This window comes from Balaenoptera acutorostrata, chromosome 20 (assembly GCF_949987535.1).
Source record: "Balaenoptera acutorostrata chromosome 20, mBalAcu1.1, whole genome shotgun sequence".
Classification (NCBI taxonomy): domain Eukaryota; kingdom Metazoa; phylum Chordata; class Mammalia; order Artiodactyla; family Balaenopteridae; genus Balaenoptera; species Balaenoptera acutorostrata.
The window spans coordinates 9,599,411-9,618,258 of NC_080083.1; the positions used below are offsets into that span (position 1 = coordinate 9,599,411).

Here is an 18,848-nt window from a genome sequence, read left to right on the forward strand (position 1 = left end):
CCTTAGGTGTTGGTGGTCACTGAGCCCACTGGCCCCTTCGCTTCAGAGCAAGGGTTTGCCACCTTTGCCAGAGACCACCCCCAACCATGGTTTCTCTCCTTCCTAACCAACTGCCCTCCCACTGAGCCAACCCTCCGAGTTGAAAAACGGTTAGCTGCTGTCTTAAGAAAACCACATGAAAGTCACAAAGCACAAAATAGATGTAATTGTTGATATGACAAAAGGAATCTACTATTATAAACCGGGTTCATTGCTGGGGTCTGTGAAAGTGGTACCGGGGGAACCTCAAGTCATTTTGTTTGCACAATGAACATCTCAACAGATATAGAGGAACAGGGAGTTCCCGGGAGGTCCAGTGATTAGGACTCCGTGCTTTCATTGCTGAGGGCCCCAGTTCAATCCCTGGTTGGCGAACTAAGATCCTGCAAACCACACTGCATGGTCAAAAAGAAAAAAAAGAAAGAAAGAAATAGAAACAGCCAGTGGGCATTTTCCATCAAGACTCCAAACACATAGCAGGTGCTCAATATAGACCCACTTAATGGAATCAGCTTAAAATGATCAATAACGTTAGTCAAATGAAAATGAACAGAGAAGCAGGGTGATTCATAAAAGGCCTATCTGTTCACATTCCAGGAACCCATCTGGTATGGAAGGTGAGGTCTAGTCCCTTCGACCTGGCTCCTTGTTCCCAAGTTGTGTGCGTGTGTGTGATCCCAACCGTCTAGAAGTAGGTAGGGCCTGGGTTTCCCTGCTGTCCAGTGGATGCAATATTCTGATGAGTTTACATGGGAAACTGAGGAAGGTGGGAGGAGACTCTGATGGGCCAGGCTGACTCAGTAGCAATGGGAGTCTACCTGTGGGAGCAGGGGGACGGAGTGTCTGAGACCATGAGGTTGATCCTTGGTGTCCGTGTGACCACGAATAAGTCACTTGGTGTCTCTGAGCCTCAGTCTCCTCATTTGTGACATGGAAGTGCTAATCAGAGGCGTGAGGTCACAGAGGGCTGTGTGGAGGCAGCCCTTGCGAGTGTGCTCAATATTTTATCCTCCGCTCCAAGCCTTCTTGAGTGTACAGGAGCTTCGGGTTCTGACTGGGGAACTGTGAGGGCCTGGGTACCCTCACTCTCAGCCATCCCTCCCCAAAGAAACCAGGGCTTCAGAGGGACCACACCTCACCTGTAGTTGCAACCTAAACCTGGGCTCTGGTAGGAGCCGGACCTACCAGAGAGACTGAGGCCATGGGGATGAGGGTCTCCACTCAAGTGCAGTACTGCCTGGGGATCTGGAATGGGATTTGGGGGGCTTCCCTGGGCACTAAAGAACAGAGTAGAGGCAGGTGGGAGCCTTGGAACCAAGAAGGGCTTGGGAAAGGGCTGAGGACAGGGCCTGGTGAGGCTAAGAAGTTGATGAGGGTCCTCAGGGCTCTCTAGGCCCTGTTGCCAGGGAGATCATTTCCTTAGCAACCAGGCTTCTGGGTGCTGTGTGGGCCCTGGCACCCCCCACACCACAACAAACCACCTCCTCTCTTCTTTTTATTCTTCTCCCAGTCACTTCTCTGTCAGGGAACGGTATACCCAGGCCTTTCCCGTCCCCTCAGCCGTGCTGGATCCAGAGGCCAGGGGGTAACAGTGGGACAGGGCCTCCAACTCCCTGGTCAGCTCCCGCAGCCGCCGCCTCAAGTCTCTGGCATTATAGGCTACGCGCCCTGAGGAGTGGCGCCGGGGGATGTCTGGGACGTGGGCCGGGCCCAGGATGGGTGGCTGGGCTGGCGAGCACTGCCCCTGTTCTGCCTGGGGCCCCCCTCCACTGTTCCTGTGGCTCAGGGCCTGAGGGCTGTGGGGCGGGGGGTTCACAGGGTACACGTAGGCCTCTAGGCCCAGCTCTGACTGCATCTCTCTTTTGAGCGGCCTTCCCTCTACAGTTTGCTGGAAGCGGATGGTCTGGGTAGGCGGCTCCACAGCATCCTGGGCCCAGGGAGTCCAGAACCTCTGGGTGGACTGAAGGCCTTCCCAGTCCCTGGGGCAATCCCAGTTGTGGGAGCAGATTGTTGTCTGCTGACGCGGGGGCTTCTCGTCATCACTGTCAGTGTCAGGGGCCCAGGCTGTAGGGCGGTGGGCGCGGCATGCTGAAGAGTCTCGACGGCGACGGCGGCGAGTGGGTGGGGGGGACACAGTCATTTTCACAGGGTCCATGGTGCACCGAAGGCGGACTGCAGGGGCGCTCTGCTTCGGGGGCTGGGTCTGCTTCCCAGGTGAGCATAACTTAGAAGCTTCTGTGGATGGGGGGCAGGTGAGAGGCTGGTGGGGAGCCTGGCTCCTCCAGGGATGGAGAGGCAGGGTGCAGGAAGAGAAGCTGCATAGTTATGGTGTCTGAGCGGGGAGAGCGGGAGGGGAAGGGGCCCGCTTAGGGTCAGGGCTAGAACACCTGGTTTCTGCCTTTCCTATTCCCCAACCTCCCCATCCTCCACTTACCTTTCTCACAAATAATACGAAACTCGTGGTGTAAGAAGCCACGGAATCCGTGCCAGACCTAGGTGGGGGAGGACACAGTGACCCCAGGCAGGCCCCGGCCACCCGGCCTGCCCCCCAGCCATCCTGCCAGCACCCTCCCACCCAGCCCCACTCTGACCAGTGTCACCGTATTGATGCCAAAGTTAACGCAGATGATGAGGCCCAGTAGCAACAGGATGGAGTTGCCCAGGTCCTGGCAGTTGTTGGTGCTGGGGCTGTGACACAAGGCCCACTCGGGCCGGGGCTGCTCAGCCATGGCCATTGGGGTCCCTAGGGCCACCGGAGCCCCTAGACTCCCAGCCCACTGTGACCACAGTGCCACCAGCCGCCTTCCTGTCCCAGAGGCTCCTGGGGGTAAGCGGGTCACAATGATGTGGGGCTCTCCCTCACAATGTGCCAAGAGGGAGAGTCCTGGGCCTGTGTTTGACCCTCCAGCCTGGGCCAGGGCTTAGCAGGGGCCAAACCCTTCACCTTGCGCGTCTCTCCTGTAGCCAGCCACCTGCACCAGCCCATAGGCCCTCTGGCCTGTTCGGTGTCTGTCCTCATCAGCCCCTGCCTGGTCCTCTACGCCAGGCTCTGACCTCTGCACAGACACTGGTCCTGATCTTAACTCCCCAAACAACCCCATTACCAATGACCACCTCACCCCAGCACCCAGTCCCCCTTTCTCTCTGACCTCAGAGCTGTTCACTGGAAAGGGCTGTGGGCTCGGACCCCCTCCTCCTCCCTCACTGGCAGAGTCACTTCTCCAAGGTTTGTTTCTTTAGAGCCCCACCCCTACCTCCCAACATAACAGCAGGCAAATCCAACAGTTAAACTTTTATATTTACAATATTCTCTTCATCTTTTGCCAGGTTTAAAAATGTGTACAGAGCCGCGAAGGGTTGGGGTGGGGACATGGGATTGTCAAGGAATTGTTCTGGGGACAGGGGCTGGGCATTGGAGTCCGTGGCTGAATCATGAGTCCCCCAGCCCCCCGCCCATGCCCCAGTTTGGGGGGCATCTGTCTACAGGGTTCAGGGCCCAGGTCCCTAGCATTTAGAGGGCAGGGCTGTTTGGAAAGGAGCTAGACCAGGCAGGGGAAGGGGTGGGAAAAGAACTAAGTTTCCATGGGTGGAGGTGGGGGCAGAAGGGACAGTCAGGAGGCAAAGTTCTGGGGAGCCAAGACCAGGGATTCTGGATTTGGGTGTCAGTGGAAGACAGCACTCCACTCCCCATTCAAATTTGGCACTAATGAACCCACAAAATGCCAGCAGACAAGGATTGGCTCCTTCTCGTCTGGTGTCCCTTGAAACCCTTCCCGACATTGTTCCTTTCCCCAGAGGCCCAAACCGTTTCTCTTTGGGCAGTCACCTTACACACATCCCTTCAAATCAAATTCTTTCCTGCTAGTGTCTGCCCCAGCGCCGTCCCCCACTGCCCCCTCCATCTGTTCCTCACTACAGCTGACCCCGTTCTCTCCCCCAACCTGTCCGGGAAAGCCTTTCTCCCCTGCTCTCCTCCCCTCCCCCCTCCACTGCTCCTTTCCTTCAGCCCTGGTGGCCCAGGGACGAGGGGGCAGGTCAAAGGAGGGGGTGGGCAGCTGAGGGGAGAAGCTGGTTTGAGACCAGGAAGGGATGGCTTCAGAGGGGGACAGTGAAGGGGGGAGGGAAAACAGGGGCAGAGAGGGAGGGATGAGACATGGTGAGAAGAGGGACGCAGGTGGGACCCCTTTAGCTGCCACCTCCCCCTCTCCTGTATCCTACCTGCCCTGGCCCAGGACTGAGGAATCCTTGGCACGTTTCGGGGGGTCTTCGCCCCTCAAACCCACCTCACCCATTTGGCACGGATGAGCGACGGTCTGAGGACGGAGGGAAGAAGGGCTGCCCTCAGACCGCGGTGAGGGCTGTGGTCAAACATGCACGGCCTCTGTGGGTGGCAGGTGGCAGGTGCCACGCAGCCCCCCACCCCCCGAACTCGAGGGGAAGGAAGGGCAGAGCTTAGGGTCTGCTCATCTCCTCAGGGTTTGTCCCTCCCCCTCGGCTTCTGTCACTTTGAAGTCCTTTCACACCGGCTGTGTGAGAAGTTAAGTGCTGGGCCTGAGGCCCTAAGATGCGGGGAAGTGCTGGAGAGAAAGGGGCCGTCTGCATGGGAAAACATACATCCACATGCAAGAACATGTTTCCACTCAGAAATGCATCCTGGACCCAGGGGAAGACAAGTTCCCAGGCAGCACAGGGATGCAGGATCTCCTCCCTTCCCCGCGGCAGGGAATGTGTGTCTGTCATCTGTGGAAGGCGAGGCCTGCCCGGGGAGACCGTGCTTCACCTCACTTGTGCCACGGGGGATACACATGCTTCGCCGGGGCGGGAGGGCTGGGGGCAGGGCAGGGGGGCTGTGATTTCCTCGCTACTTCCCAGGCACCACCCTGCGTCGTCCGGTGGCCAAGGGTCGCTGTTTGTGAACACACCACTTCCAGGGTCTCCAGGGGGTGGGAGGAGGGAGGAGGTGGGAGAAGGCATGAGGGAACAGGATTCTGGGGCACAAATCCCCGCAGAAATTCTTTGAGGGAGCCAACATGTGTCCAGGGCGGCAAAAAAACCTCACCCTGCACATGGGAAAACACACCCCCTCGTGAGAAAGCACACCTCCACGTGGGAAAATACTTCCATGTCTCCACACATCGAAGACGGGTGTCCAGACGACGGAGGGGAAAAAACACCCCCCCAGTTGTTCAAAGGCCCAGGTCCGGAGAAGAGAACGGGCCACTCCGCGCCGGAGAAGCGCACACATCCCGGCGAGGAAACCCACGTCCACCTAAAGCTCCTCGACGTGTGACAGCTCCACACGACAAAAGCCTGTCGCCAAGTCCTCCTCCCTGCCTTCTGAGCGGGCCGGGAGGGCCGGGGAGGGGGGCCTCCCCGAGCTGCCCCCTATACCCGAGTGGTGGAGTGGGGATGGGGGAGTGTGTTGTTGTGGCTGGTAACGGTGGGGGGAGGCGGGGGGAAGGGCCCAAAGGGATGGAGGGAGGGGGGCGGCGGGGGAGGGGGTGGCCCCAGGCCGCTGGGCAGCAGGGTCAGGGCCCCGGGGGCCAAGAGAGGCACATCGTCCGGCGCCCGGCGCAGGGCCAGGGTGTAGTCAGGCGGGCAGGTGGGGCGCAGGGCCTCCGCAGGGTCCGCCCCGACACCCCCACCCCGCTTCAGCTGCAGCGACACCAGCTCCTCCTCGGGTGGCAGCTCACGGCCGGCCGCAGGGAGCAGGGGGCCCGGGCCCCCACCGGGCACGCCAGAGCCTGAGCCGCCGGGGGGGCTGAGCCGCCTGCACCGCAGCTCTTGCCGCCGGTCCCGCTTGTAGTAGAGGGCGGCGAAGGCGAGGATGTTGAGGAAGAGGAGGGAGGCGCCCACGGCCACGGTGACGCTGAGCTCCGTGGAGTAGTCTCGGGAGTCCCCGGGGAAGCGGTCGTAGGCCCGGGGGCCCGACTCAGGCTCGGGCTCGGGCGGCAGGGTGGCCGGAGGCGGCGGGCGGCGAGTGCCTGGGGCACCAGGGGGCGGGCGCGGCGGCCAGCGCGTGGCGTAGGGAGGGAGGCGCGTGGTGGTGGTGAAGAGCTCCGTGTGCAGGTTGTGCAGGTGCGGCACGAGCTCCAGCCAGAAGGCCACCTTGTTGGCGCGGTAGTTGTCGCGCACGCGCGGCTTCAAGCCGATGTGCAGGTACTGCTTCTCCTTGCTGTTGAACTTGCTCCACACCACCTCCTCGAAGCGGTTGGGCTTGGTGTGGATGAACTTGGTGTCCTGTGGCACCGGCTGGTTGGGGTCGCTGTGGACACAGGGGGGCAGGGAAAGGAGGAGTAAGGGTGAGGCTCCCATGAAAGGCGGGGGTGGGGGCGTGCTATGGGAGGAATGGGGAGAGAGACGGACAGAGATGCAGAGAGCTGGGGAGACGGGAAGAGAGACACAGACGGATACAAAGAGACAGAGAAATTGCCAGAGACGGACGGACGGACAGACAAATAGGGATGAAGCCAGACTGCCAGAGACAGTCTGAGATGAGGACAGAGGGGCAGAGAGGGCAGAGACAGACCACCAGTGACAGAGGCAGAGTCTGAGACTGAATGAGATAGAGACATATGGAAACAGAGACACAAAAGGACATGAGAGACAGCCAGGGGGAAACTAGCGAGTACAGGGTAACCAGATCAAAGCAAACAGAGATATCAATGGATTTCAAGAGAGAGAGGCAGAGACAGCAATAGACAGACAGACACAAACCCTCACACACACTCAGATACACAGATGGGAGCACTCAGACAGAGGGCCGAGCTCTGGGAGAAGAAGGAGAGAGCTGGGTGGGCAAGGGAGGGAAGGAGAGACAGACACAGAGCCAAAGGCACCAAGTGAGCCCGCCCCCCCAGAAAAGACAGGGACCTCTCTGTCCAACTCTTCTGAATCTCCAACACACACAGAGGAGCTGTCCGGCAGGTGTCTGAGTCGAGAAGGCAAGAGTGCCTTGATGGAGGAATGATGGCCGTGTGAAGGAGAGGGAGAGAAGGGGCTGAGGATGGAGGGGGTGTGTGCCCTGACCTGCAGGGATGCCCAACCCAGCCCCTCTGGCCCTCACCCAGTCTTGGCGAAGTTGGTCCAGTAGGTCATGACCACGGCACTGAGCATGACATCATTCTTGGAGAAGTTGCAGGGGAAGAGGTCGGTGGCGCCCACCATGGGCACACCAAAGACGTAGGGTAGCTCGTCCCCGTGCGCTGCGTCTGCCCACTCGGGCCGGCCCTCAGCCTGGCAGTGGTGGTAGAAGGTGTAAAAGTAGACAGGGGACTGGTAGTCAGCGTGCAACTTGGCGGTGGCCACAGCCGGTGCCACCCACTGGTGGTCGGTAAAGAGCGCCAGCAGGGTCTTGCGCCGCATCTCGCCATTGTCCCTGTCGGCCCAGTCCGTGTACATAAACTTGATGGTCTCCCGCAGCACATCCTTGCCCTCTGGGTAGCCATACAGGTTGTCCACAAAGTTGGAGACGGTGAAGTCGAAGGCGCTGGCGGACACGCCGTCCTCGCTCTCTGCTGAGTCTTCCACGAACTTGAGGCCCTCTCCCTGGTTGACACCGATGAGCATGTCGTAGTTGAGGAATTCTCCCTGCTGCATGAGGATCTCAGGGTCATCGGGGACTACGTCACCGTCCACCACGGGCCCAAAGGCGATATGGTAGCTGGGGAGAAGGGGAGCAAAAAAACCTGTTCACCGGCCTGCTCTCCTGTTCACCGGCCTGCTCTCAGCTCACAGCCTGCTGAGTCCTCTGCTCAGAAGACCCCTCTCCCCTAGTTAAAACCTTCTGAGCCCTTCAGGGTACTTGGCCGCACGGGAAGTCCTCCCTCAAGCACTTCACGGAGCTTCGTGCACACTGGCTCTGTTTAGGCACCTCCGCTTAGGGAAGGCTTCTGGGAGAAGGCAGGGCCCCAGGAGGGGCCTGAAGCCCACCTCTCCTGGTTAAATGGCATGCCTGTGGCCTGCGGGCACCTCTCACCCTCAACCTCCTTGGAACCAGCAAGGAGAATGGAGGCCTGGACCTGGCCCTCTCCCACCCCCATACCGGGCGGGCTGCACGTCCTGGTCCACCAGCTCCCGAGAAGGCTTCCGGCGCAGACACTCCACGGCCTCGGCGCTGTCCTCCCGGTCACAGCCCACCTTGGCCGCCAGCAGCCGCGTGTACTTGAGCGGCTGGTAGTTGACAGACCAGCTAGAAATGGCAGTGCCACTCTGGGCGATGGCCTTCTGGAACAGCCCTGCTGGGACAGGCAGGCTTTAGGCTGGGCTGTATCAGCCTGATGGAGGAGAAGGGGGACCTGGTGGGGTCGGGGGTGTGGGAAAGGGGACAGGAGGGACAGGCTGAGGAGGTGGCTGGTACCTTCTGAATGGTGGGAGAGGATCAGAAGGTTGACACAGGAGGCCCCTGCCCCAGATCCGAAGATGGTGATGCGCTCGGGGTCGCCCCCAAAGTGGGCAATGTTCTCACTGAGCCAGCGCAGGGCCTGGATCTGGTCCAGGAGCCCATAGTTGCCTTTTGCAGCCTGGTCCCCAGTGCTGAGAAAACCTGGGGGTAGAGGAAGAAAGGGGGCTTCCTGGGGGTGTCACAGCACCCTTGCCCTCTTTCTGGGCAGCTCAGTCCAGCCCAGAAGCCATTCTGCTTCTGCTGGGTTTAGAGGAACCCTGCCGGCAGGCCCTCCTCCCAGACTCCAGCCCCTAGAGTTGGCTGCCCACCCTCACCGAGCACCCCAAGCCGGTAGTTGAGTGTGGCTACAATGACGTTGCCGTAGGCGGCCAGGACAGAGCCATCGAACATGTTCCCGGTGCCCTCCATGTAGGAGCCGCCATGCAGAAACAGCATCACCGGCTTCTTCCCGGAGTCCCGGATATCTGCATGGGGAGGGGGCGGGTGGGTGGGCCGGGAGATGGGGGACAAGGACACAGTCAGACCAGAAGCAGCACCGCCCACCTCCCAGGCCTGCCGAGTTCCAGCCCGGAGCTCAGGGGACATGTCACTCCCATCCCTGGGGGGCAAGACCGGATTCCCCTCCCTCCCTCCCCAGCTAGCCCTGGCAGAAGATCTCTCCCCACCTCCTGCCGGTGTGCCCCACAGCACTTCTCCACATGCCTGGCAGACCTTCCAAGAAGCCTAGCAGAGGCAGGGGTGGGGGCTGGCCCTCCTCAGGGCATCTGCTGGACCCAGGGGAACCCCTCCCCACACACACACAGCAAATCTCCTTCCTGCTCCTAAGAAGAGCGAGCTCCCAAAGCTGCCACTAGAGCTAGAGATCCTGGGAGGGTCCTGGCGTTTCCTTCGACTCAGGCCTTGGGCCTCAGCTCCACATGGTAGCCTGGTCTGTGGGTGAGGGGGTGCCAGGCCCTAGGGTCCCTGGGGGCTTGGTCTCCTCCCCGCCCTAATTCCTTTCTAGGTCACCTCCCCAGTTACCATGGCAACCCCCAGCCTAATTACTGTGGCAGGAGGCTGCAGGGTGGGAAAGAGTCTGCTTAATGAAGCCAGGGTGCAGCTCTAGTCTCGGACCCCCCAAACTGGCCTAAGTCCTGAGTTCTGGACCCCTCTCTTGCCATGTCCCCAAAGGATCCCATGATCACTCCCATATGTAGAAGGCTCTTGAGGCACTACAGACCGGACTGAGGGGTAACTAATTCCGGAAGAGGGTGGGAGTCTGAGAGGGCTTGCCAGGGTCCCTGCCCCTGCAGCTCCTCCACGATGCAGCCACAGTGCCCGTGCTGGTACCACCCCTGGCCTCCAGGCCCTCCTCTTTCTTGACACCTGCAATCTCTGACCAGCCTGGGCACTCGGCAAATAAGATCCAGGCCTGGGCCTCCACAGCTGGTCCCCAGTGCCTCTGCCCGCCTCCCTCATCCCGCTAGAGACTTCCCTCCTGGCAGAAGGTCAACCAACAGGTCACTGAGACACTCCCCTCCACCCCCCCCCCCCGACAGCTTCCTGCCTCCTGTCTCTTAGGACCTTCTCTGACACCTCCTTCCACCTGACTTTGGCCAGGAGCTCCTAGGTGGGCAGTGCCCTCTCTGTGTCCTCCCCAAATCCTATTCTTCCCTTTGTTCCTGAACCTCCAGTGGTCTTCCAACAGTTCAGGCTGGTCTCCTTCCCTCCGAGGTCCTGTCCTAAATGTCCTCACTCCTCCCCGCTCCTGCCCACCCAGCACCTCCACTCCCAGCGAGGGGGGAGGGGGAGTCAGAAAGGGAAGGAGCAGGAAGGGGGGCTGGGGCAACAAGAATTCAAAACCAACAACAAAAAACAGGATCAAGAAAGAAGAAAGAAAGAAAAAACAACAACCAAAAAACAAGAAGCTCTCGGGGCAGATTCAACAAGAAAAGAAAAAAAAAACAAAAAAACAAGAAACCAAAAAGATCCATTTTTGGAAAAAAAGAAAAAAAGAAAAAAGTTCTTTGCACTTTTTCAAAATTTTGTGGTGAAACTTCAAGATATTGGGCCCTGTTTTCAAAAATGTCCAAATTCTTTAATTTGCTTCAAATGTGCGTTTTCTGCATCGGACAGGCTTTTTTTTGGAAACTGTAGCAGGTTTCTGCTGTTTCAATTGTGTCCTCAATTTGCCAACTTAAATTTGTTTTTTTCAAATGTTATTTTGCTCCAAATTAAAATTGTTTTTTCAAATGTTATATTTCACAAGTTTCAAAACAGTCCAAATGTCTGTCAAGCTAAACATTTTATCCAATTCTTTGGTGTCTTTTGGTTTTTGTTTTTTTTCTGACATTCCAATTTCTTTTTGCACTTTATTTTCGCCATGTTTAAGCTTTTCTTGCCGGTTTTCTAGTGGGTCCAACATTGTTCAAATTTCGTTTGAAGTTTTCATAATTCTTTTTTCCAATTATTACAAATTTTTCTTTTCTTTTCTTTTTCGTTTTTAGTTGGGAAAACGACTGAGGGGCCTTGAGGGCTGTGAGGGCATTTAGTTAGGGGCAGGGCCGAGAACTTCCTCTCATCAGCAACCACATGCAGCAGCGGGATTTTTAAATCTACCTGTGTCTGGCGGATTGAGCGTCGCCTCGTCACGTTTTTTTGTGAGCGGACCTAAGACCGGGAACACAAAACAGAGAAAAAAGGACAATTTTGTGGGGAAAGATGGGGGTCGAGGGGAGGTGGTGGATGGGGAGGGGAGGAGAGAAAGCAGAAAAGGGGAGGGTGAGGGGCAGAAAAAATAAGCCAAAAAAAGCAAAATTTGTTTGCAAGAAAAAGAAACCAAGAAAAGAGAAAAACGTTTCTACAACCCAAATTTTGTTCCCCTCCCTGGAAAAAGTCATGCCCCAAAGAAAAGGCTGGTTTTGGGGGGGGGGGCGCCTGAGTGGGCTGAGGCCTGTCTTAAGACATATTGATTTGGCTGGAAAGGATTTGGCTTGTCCAAGTGTTTGCTAATTGCTGGAAATGAACCGGTGTTAGAGGTGGGGTGGGGGGGGGAGGGGAGGGGAAGCCAACCAGGGAGCCTGGGAGCCCAAGGCCAGCTGTGCCCCACCCGGGGCGGGGGGCGCCACCACTCACGCAGGCCCTCTTCAGGACCAGCCAAGCACCTGCCCGCTCCCCCAGGCTGTAGAGAGGAGGGGTCCCAGCAGAAAGGACTCTGCTTCCCTCTGGACCAATCTGGCGGGCAGAGGGTAGGATGGGGCTGGGGCAGCCCGTCCCCACAGCTCACAGCCCCTGGAAGCCGTCAGCTCTCCACTGGCCAGCGGGGGGGTGGTCAGCGAGGGATGCCTGCCCACATCCCAGCCTCTCACCAGCCAGCATTTCTCTTCCATCCGCACTCACAAGCCTGACTTCTCACCCCATCTCCCCAGTGTGGGGTGAAGCAGGGAAAGGGGTCATCAGGTCTTGCCCTCCACTCCACCTCTTCCCTCTGACCCCCCTCTCCAACCTCATCCCTTACCCAGGCCTGCTCTCCTCCCCCACAAATGGTAAACTCCCCACCAGGGGCGCCAGCCCCCCACCAACCCCTGCTCTAATGCCAAAAGCCCCCCTCCCCAATTGGGGGTTCAGTCCACAAATAGGGAATAGGAAACACAGTGCCCTGAGCCAGCCCGACATATAAGGTGCCAGGAGGTGCAGGGAGGCACAAAGTGTGCCCCCTGTCAAGGAAAGGCCCCAGACTGGGCTCAGAGTTTGGCTCTAGGCTTCTTTCAGATTGGGGGATTAGTCAAGGGAGAGCTGGAACCCAGAGGCCTGAGGGGTTCCCCCAGGCTGATCAATTTCTCCTCAGTGGCCTGGGGACCAGCATGCGGAGGGATGGGTCAGTAAGGCTGAGGCCAGCCTCTGCAAGGCTTCTCCCAGATGGTGGTGATGGCCCCAAGGGGACCCATTAGGATCAGGGCCTGTTCTTCTCTGACAGGATAGGGATGGGGATGGGGATGAAGTCAGCAGGGCATATGTGCGCGTGAGAATATTAAGTGTGCGGGTGTGTGAGTGTGTATGACTGTGTGTGTGTGTGTGTGTGTGTGTGTGTGTGTGTGTGTGCCTGAGTCAACCTCTTCCTCCCAGAGCTAGTGTGAAGATTCAGTGAGATCACCTGAATGTGTCAAGCCCCAAGCAGGTCTGCAATAAGCGATGGTTAAAAATACAGAAGGTGTGGGCATGGGTGGGGTGGGGGCAGGGTGGGAAATTTGTGTGGAGGTGTTGGGGTGGACAGTCCATTAGTGGGAAGTGCTGGGTGAATGTTTCACATGAGGGGTGACGAGCCAATAGCCCACTGAGTGGGGCGTTGCAGGCGAGACAGCTTTCTACCTGAAGATGTGGGTGGAGAGTCCACGAGTGGAGAGCATTGAGATGGGTGGCCTATTGGAGGCACTGGGGTGAATGATTCACTGGTAGGAGGGCGCTGGGGTAGGTGGTCCATGAGAGGGCAAGGGAAGGTAGAGTGGACGGCTCTGAGGCAGAGGGTGTTGGGATATTGGGGAAGATGTGTGGAATGTATTGGGGTAAGTGGTCTATCAGAGTGCTTGGAATCTGAACAGGATTGGAGTAGAAACTCCTGTGCATTGTGTGTATGGGTGGCTAGGGGGCGTGGCTTATACGGGGAGGGGTAGTGATGGTGTTGAGGTGCATGAGGTGTTCTGTGATTGGCATGTCCTCTGGGTGCAGGGAGCGAGGTGTTGGAGTACTTGATGTGTGAGTAGGGTGTAGGGTTGCCACCTGTGCTGTCACAGCCTGAGGTATGATACTGATGACCTCTAGGCAGGAGTTGGGGTAAGTGATGTCTGAGAGGTGTTGAGAACGTAGGGGACTGTGGTGTGAGTAGCCTGTTGGAGCACATGATCCAGCAGCAGGGTTACTGGGGTAAAGGTCTGTGTATGGGTGTTACTAGGGTACATGATCTATACCCAGAGATACTGGGGAGCACAGGTCTAGATGGGTGACAGGGTACACAATTCCAGACAAGTGTTGGCGTCCATGCTGTGTGAAAGTGCTGGGAATTTTGATACGTGGGATTCTAGAGCACAAGGTCAGTGTGCCGGTCGGTTGGGTACATGACCTGAGTGTTGAGTATTTGAAATTCCTGGTCTTGTAGTGGGACTTGAGTTCATGATGTGCGGGTGTTGGGTGTGTAGGGTGTACAGTGGGGTTCCTGGGTACCAAGCCTATATGTAAAGTTGTTGGAAAATGGCCTGTGGCGGGTGTTATCAGAGTGGATGGTCTCTGTGTGTGTCGGGTGTTTTGGAGTGGTGACACGGGGAGTAGGAAGGATAACGTGGGGGCTCTTTGTGAGGATGGTCTGTCGGGGTGGCTGCAGGCCTGCTGATTACCCTCTGCCGTGGGCTGCTGGAAGGTACTGACTCTGGTTGGTCTCGATGTGCTGAAGGCTGGCTGGTGGGGAACTGCTGCTGGCGACTATGAGCAGTGCTGTAGTGAACTAGAGAGTTCATTGTCAAGAAGAGCCAGCTCAGAGCCCCGCGGAAGGCGTTCTGCTGGGGATGGGCGGGCTGTGCTGTGAGTGGAGGGGCCCTTGGCAAGGAGCTTCCCTGATCCTTCAGGAGTGTATAGGGATCAGGGGACAGAGCATCCTGGGGAAGAGGCACTCAGCACAGGTGAGGGGCCCTGCATGTGACAGAAGGACGTCTGCCCATTCTGGCCTGGGGAGAAGGAGTCTTTGCTGTCCTTGAGGTGGAGGTGCAGCTCAAGTGGGTAGTGGCTGGGGACAAGCCCAGGCCTGGGCGCAGGAGATGCGGCAGAGCCGGAGTGGCTGTCTAGGCAGCTGATGATGGGTGCCTCCACCACCTGATCGCCCTCAGTGTCCCCTCTGTGTGTGCCTCTGTGGGCAGGGGGTGGGTAGGCCCAGCCTAGTGCCTGCTGCCCTCACCATCGGCTCTCTGGGCGCACAAAGAGCTTCTGGGCTGACTGTGGGATTCGTTCCTGGGACTGCCTAGCAGGGACCCGTACCACCCTGGGAGGCCACGCAGAGCCCGCAGGGACGCACTGCCCCTCACGGCCCCAGCGAAGGCCCAGCTCCCGGCCCGGGGCGTGCCGGCGCCTGAGGGTATGCATGGACGTCTGTGGGCTGTGTCCACCGGGGGCCCGACCCGGTGCCCGCGCCCTTACCGTCCTCGGTGGGCACGTAGAGGTTGAGGTACAGGCAGTCCTCGCTCTGGTTCTGCACGTAGGTGGCGGCCGCCTCCAGGTTGTCGGTGAACCACACGGGTAGCATGATGGCGGGCAGCGCCCCGTGCAGGTTCTGCGGGCAGGCGGGCGGCAGGGTGGTGGCGTTGCGCACGCCGGGCCACGAGGCGGGGGCCTCGGGCGGCTGGAAGCGGCGGGCGCCCAGGGGGGGCGTGGCGTAGGGCACGCCCAGGAACTGCACGACCGGGCCCAGGATCTCGTTGTTGAGCTCGCGCCGCACGCCGCGCACTCGCCCGTAGGCCGTGTTCACCACTGGGAAGCGCTCCTCCCCGAGGCTGCCGAGACCCAGGCCCGGGCCGCCCGGGGCGCCGCCGCTGGGACCCCCTCCCCCGCGCTGAGCCCCCGCCAGCCCCACCAGACACAGCGCCAGGAGCCACATGCTGATCGGGGACCCCCCCTCCCTCCCCGGGACCCCCCCCCTCGGAGAGAGAGAGAAGGGGGGGGAGAGGGAGGGAGGCCCCCCTCGCCCCAGGAGGGAGGAGGGGGTGGGGGAAAGGGAGGGAGGAGGGGGGTGGGGAGGGACCTGGGTTAGACGGGACAGAGAAGGGGTCTGTTCCTCTCCATGGAGGGGGCGAGGGGTGGGGAAGGGGAAGGAAGTGGGAGAAGGTGAAGGCAGGCCCGACCTGCGGGGAGGAGGGACAGACAGACGGACGGACAGAAAAGTACAGAGAAGAGGTGCAAGAAGGGAAGGGAAGTTGGATGGGGCAGACAGACAAGAATGGGGAAACAGAAGAGAAAGGTGGTTAGTGGCTCGGAATTCAGACCAAGTCGCCCCCCTCCTTCCATCCTCAGGCCCCTTGGCACCTCCCCCCCCCACCCCAGCCACCCCTCCCCTCAGCAGGGACCCAGATAGAAAAGTCTGAGGCCGGGGTGAGGTCCAGATGTGTTAAATGTCTAGGACCGCCAGAGGGGAAGGAGGGTCAGCTCCCCAGACCCAGTACAGTACTTCCCCTTCCAGCTGTTTATCCCTCCCAGGCAGGTTCTCCTCAGGGACTCAGGAGTCCCAGTTCCCACCTCCCTGGAAGGGATGAGATAGACAAGGAAGAGAAAATAAAAATACCAAGTCATTAATTAGCAGGAAGTGGTGGGTTTGTTTATACGTGTTAATCACTCCTGAGCTGTAATTTCATGGCACTGAACTCCCACCCCAGGCCAGACTTGGGTCTTTCTTGGGACTGCACAAGCCCAGCACCTTACCCTCCCTTCAACATCTCATTCTAGCAGGATTTGTGTAGTGGGGGAGACCCCTGCACCCCAGGCCCTCTCCATTTCTCCCCTCAGAAGTTAAGGTGCCTTGAGGCAGGGGCTAGACAGGGAGGGGATGCTGGAGGGGCAAATCCAGGGACAGGTGCCTGATTCTGCAGCCGGTTGCCGGGCGACAGGATGCTGCCCCGCAATGCAATGCTACCTCGGCAACAGGCTGCAGCTTTAACCCTGGAGTAGGGGTGGGGGGGGGTCTGGAAGAAGAGGGGAAGGGGCTGGGTTGGTTATGGGGTCCATTCAGGGCATGAGGAGGAGAGCAGAGGCATGAGTCAGAATGCTAGAGTTTCCCCCAGCCTTTGCATAGAGGGAGAAGTATATATGTTGAGGGGAGCTGGAGACTAGGGGCCTAGAGAACCCTAAAAGAGCTGCCTCTTGCCCCTTGTTGGCCAGTCAGAACCTAGCCCTAGTGACCAGGCCTCTGGCTAGGGAGAAGGGGTGCTGAGGTGGCTTTAGGGGGAATCAGAAGCACCCACCAATGGCTCCCCTCCCACAGTTTTGAACAGCCTTGAACCCCAGACACCTCTTCTTCCATGCATGGCATTTTGACCCATGCCCTGGGGACAAACCTTGGCTTCTTCTCATCCCATCCCAGCTATTCACCTCCCCTTCCCCTTGCTAGCCCCCACAGTTGCTGCCTTGATGCCTGGGTGCTCAGGGCAGCAGGAGCAGGACAAGGGAACAGATCGGACTGAAGGGGCAGACACCCAGGTCATCTCAGCAAGCCCCCGCCGTCCCCCCCACAGCCGCCAGAGCTGTTTGCTGACGCAGGGTTTTCAGAGCCAGGCACCAGCCCGCGGTTGGCTCTCTGCAGGTGTCAATTTATTCCAGAGATGAGGACACAGGAATCCTTACCACACACACCCAGTCATGCCCTCCCTTTCTTCAGGTCCTCTTAAGCTCCTGTTCCCCCATCACCTGGAGAGGGCTTGGGGCTGGCTCCTCCAGGTTCTCCTCTGCCTATGCCAGGCTGGACTCTGCTTCCATGGCCTTGCCACCCCTCCCCCACTCGCCCCCTCCGCCTCCCGCGAACAAGGTCTGCCTCTGTCAGCCCCCTCCCTTAAGGTACTTTGGGCCCCTGGCCTCCTCCCTGCCAGCTTCTCTCCTTTCTTCCCTCCCACTGGAGCCCCCCCCCCCATCTCTCTCCTCTCCATAGCGCTCCCTCAGAGCATCTTTCCACGGCCTCTTCCAGCTTGCTCCAGCTCTTGCCTTCAGTCTCTCGCCCCTCAGTCTTTTCTCATCTCTCTCTTCTACACCTCCCTCTTTGGTGTTTCTCATCTTTCTGTCTCCTTCAAATCCCTTCCCCAAATTTCTCTCTCAAGCCCTTTCTATTTCTCTCTCTCTTTGCCTATTTCTGTCTCCCCCATTTTCTCTCCGCTGCTCTCCTCATCTCTGTCTGCCACATCTTGCCCCCCCCCATCCCTCTGCCTTATTCGCTCCATTCCTGCCCAGGCCTGACTCCCCCGGTCGGGGAGAGTTGAGGGACGGGGGCTTAGGCCATAGGCCCCCCCTTCTTCCTGCAGTGGGGAAAATGGCTTGGCCGGGAAGGGGAGAAGGAGGGGGAGGGGGAGATGGGAACACACGGGGTCTGTGGGCCCATTCAAAGGATCATTCATGGGCTGGAGAGAGGCAGAGACAAAGAGACCGAGACGCAGAGACACGGCGAGAGCATCCCTAGGCGGAGACACGCAGACAGAGCAGGCTGGGGGAAACCAGGCGCAGGGAGAGAGATGGGGAGAGGGAGACCCCAATGGACCGCCACGCAGCCCCCTCCACCCGGCCCGGCTTAGCTCCTACCTGGCTCAGCCCTGGGGCCGTGGTGCTTCCATCCAGGGCTCTGAGTAGGGGGCGGACGGGCTTCGGGAGGGGGGCGGCGGCCTCTGAGCCCCCGCGGCCCCGCAGGCCCAGCCCCCGCCCGCAGCGCCTCACCCGGCGGGGGAGGGAGATCGCCCCAGCCCCCGGGGGCGGGGCCGGGATCCAGTCGATCCCCGGGGAAAGGAGAGGTAGGGGATGGGGTCAGGAGGAGCCCAAGAACAGGGAACCCCGCAGTGGGGACGGCGGAGGGAGGAGGAGGCAACGGGACAGGGCTGGATTGGGGATCCACTGGCTCCGTGGGCTGGCTTCGAGGGACCAGAAGGCGGTACAGGCGGAGGATCCTAAGGGATCGGGTACGGGAGGAGGAGTCCACGGCAATCCCCAGAGGGCCAAAACCCGGGAGCGCAGGATCCGCGGTGCAGGGGCAGGGATCCAGCCGGAATCCTCAGGGAGGGGGAGGGATCTAGTCGATCCCGAGGGCGGGAGGGAGGGGGAGGTCCGGGGAGTCAGAGGAGGGCGGGAGCCGAGTCTGGAGCCCCGGGGCTGGGGTCGGCACAGATCCTAGGAGGGAAAGCGGAGGTAAGGGGTAGGCTTCGGGGAACGCTCAGCAGCCGGGAGGCCCGGACTCCTGGCCTCGCGCGCCAGGGCCCGCCCGCCCCGCGTCCATCCCAGCCAGAGAGTGATGATCCGCCGGCTGAGCAGCCGCAGCAGCCCCGCGCGTCACCGCGCGGCCGCCTCCCCCGCCCCCTGCCGAGAGAGCGGCGCACACCCCTCGCTCGCACCCGCCTGCCCACCCGCCCTCCAGACTGTGGGGGGGGGATTGGAGAAGGTGGAAGGGGACGGGAGTGGACAGACCGACGGATGGACGAAGCAGGCCAGCAGGGCGGGGTGGAGACACCCCCCACACACACCGTTATCTCCCACCCTCCGGGTTCTCGCAGTTAGTCCGGGGGTGGGGGGGAAGGAGGGGGGTGAACTCTAAGGGGCGGTGCATCGTATGAAGGCGGAGCCTTCGGTTCTGGAGGAGGGGCCATTTGGGTAGTGGGCGGGATTTGACGGTGGTGGGTGGGGCTTCGCTATCCGTGGGGCCGCC

At 59.5% G+C, this 18,848-nt stretch overlaps 2 protein-coding genes across 4 annotated transcripts; both read right to left on the reverse strand.

Annotated features, from left to right (window-relative positions):
- Nucleotides 1-1,451: 1,451 nt before the first annotated feature.
- SPEM1 (spermatid maturation 1) lies at nucleotides 1,452-2,774 on the reverse strand. Its single transcript, XM_057536716.1, has 3 exons — nucleotides 2,631-2,774; nucleotides 2,474-2,531; nucleotides 1,452-2,274 (listed from the first exon to the last, which is right to left on the reverse strand). The coding sequence occupies exons 1-3, from the start codon at nucleotides 2,772-2,774 to the stop codon at nucleotides 1,550-1,552; spliced, it is 927 nt and encodes a 308-aa protein (XP_057392699.1). The 3' UTR covers nucleotides 1,452-1,549.
- Nucleotides 2,775-3,319: 545 nt separating this feature from the next.
- On the reverse strand, nucleotides 3,320-18,441 carry NLGN2 (neuroligin 2). Of its 3 annotated transcripts, none has more exons than XM_057536096.1 (8): nucleotides 17,738-18,441; nucleotides 14,603-15,303; nucleotides 11,042-11,092; nucleotides 8,758-8,907; nucleotides 8,399-8,584; nucleotides 8,084-8,276; nucleotides 7,106-7,702; nucleotides 3,320-6,304 (listed from the first exon to the last, which is right to left on the reverse strand). In XM_057536096.1, exons 2-8 carry the CDS (start codon nucleotides 15,057-15,059, stop codon nucleotides 5,425-5,427), a joined length of 2,514 nt encoding a protein of 837 aa, XP_057392079.1. In that variant the 5' UTR covers nucleotides 15,060-15,303; nucleotides 17,738-18,441; the 3' UTR covers nucleotides 3,320-5,424. The 3 variants fall into 3 exon arrangements, with proteins under 3 accessions (XP_057392079.1, XP_057392078.1, XP_057392080.1); XM_057536095.1 differs by lacking the exon at nucleotides 17,738-18,441 and adding an exon at nucleotides 15,622-15,704; XM_057536097.1 differs by lacking the exons at nucleotides 11,042-11,092; nucleotides 17,738-18,441 and adding an exon at nucleotides 15,622-15,704.
- Between the last annotated feature and the right edge of the window lie 407 nt (nucleotides 18,442-18,848).

What these genes read in the sequence shown, in the direction of transcription:
- SPEM1 (XM_057536716.1), bottom strand. Translation starts at nt 2,774, where the DNA reads ATGGCCATGGCTGAGCAGCCCCGGCCCGAGTGGGCCTTGTGTCACAGC. An exon ending in GCATCAATACGGTGACACTG is followed by an intron (nt 2,532 to 2,630) that starts GTCAGAGTGGGG and finishes TCCCCCACCTAG; the next exon opens with GTCTGGCACGGATTCCGTGG. An exon ending in TCGTATTATTTGTGAGAAAG is followed by an intron (nt 2,275 to 2,473) that starts GTAAGTGGAGGA and finishes CCCCATCCACAG; the next exon opens with AAGCTTCTAAGTTATGCTCA.
- NLGN2 (XM_057536096.1), bottom strand. Translation starts at nt 15,059, where the DNA reads ATGTGGCTCCTGGCGCTGTGTCTGGTGGGGCTGGCGGGGGCTCAGCGC. An exon ending in GCTCAATCCGCCAGACACAG is followed by an intron (nt 8,908 to 11,041) that starts GTAGATTTAAAA and finishes CTCCCCATGCAG; the next exon opens with ATATCCGGGACTCCGGGAAG. An exon ending in ACCAACTTCGCCAAGACTGG is followed by an intron (nt 6,305 to 7,105) that starts GTGAGGGCCAGA and finishes CTGTGTCCACAG; the next exon opens with CGACCCCAACCAGCCGGTGC.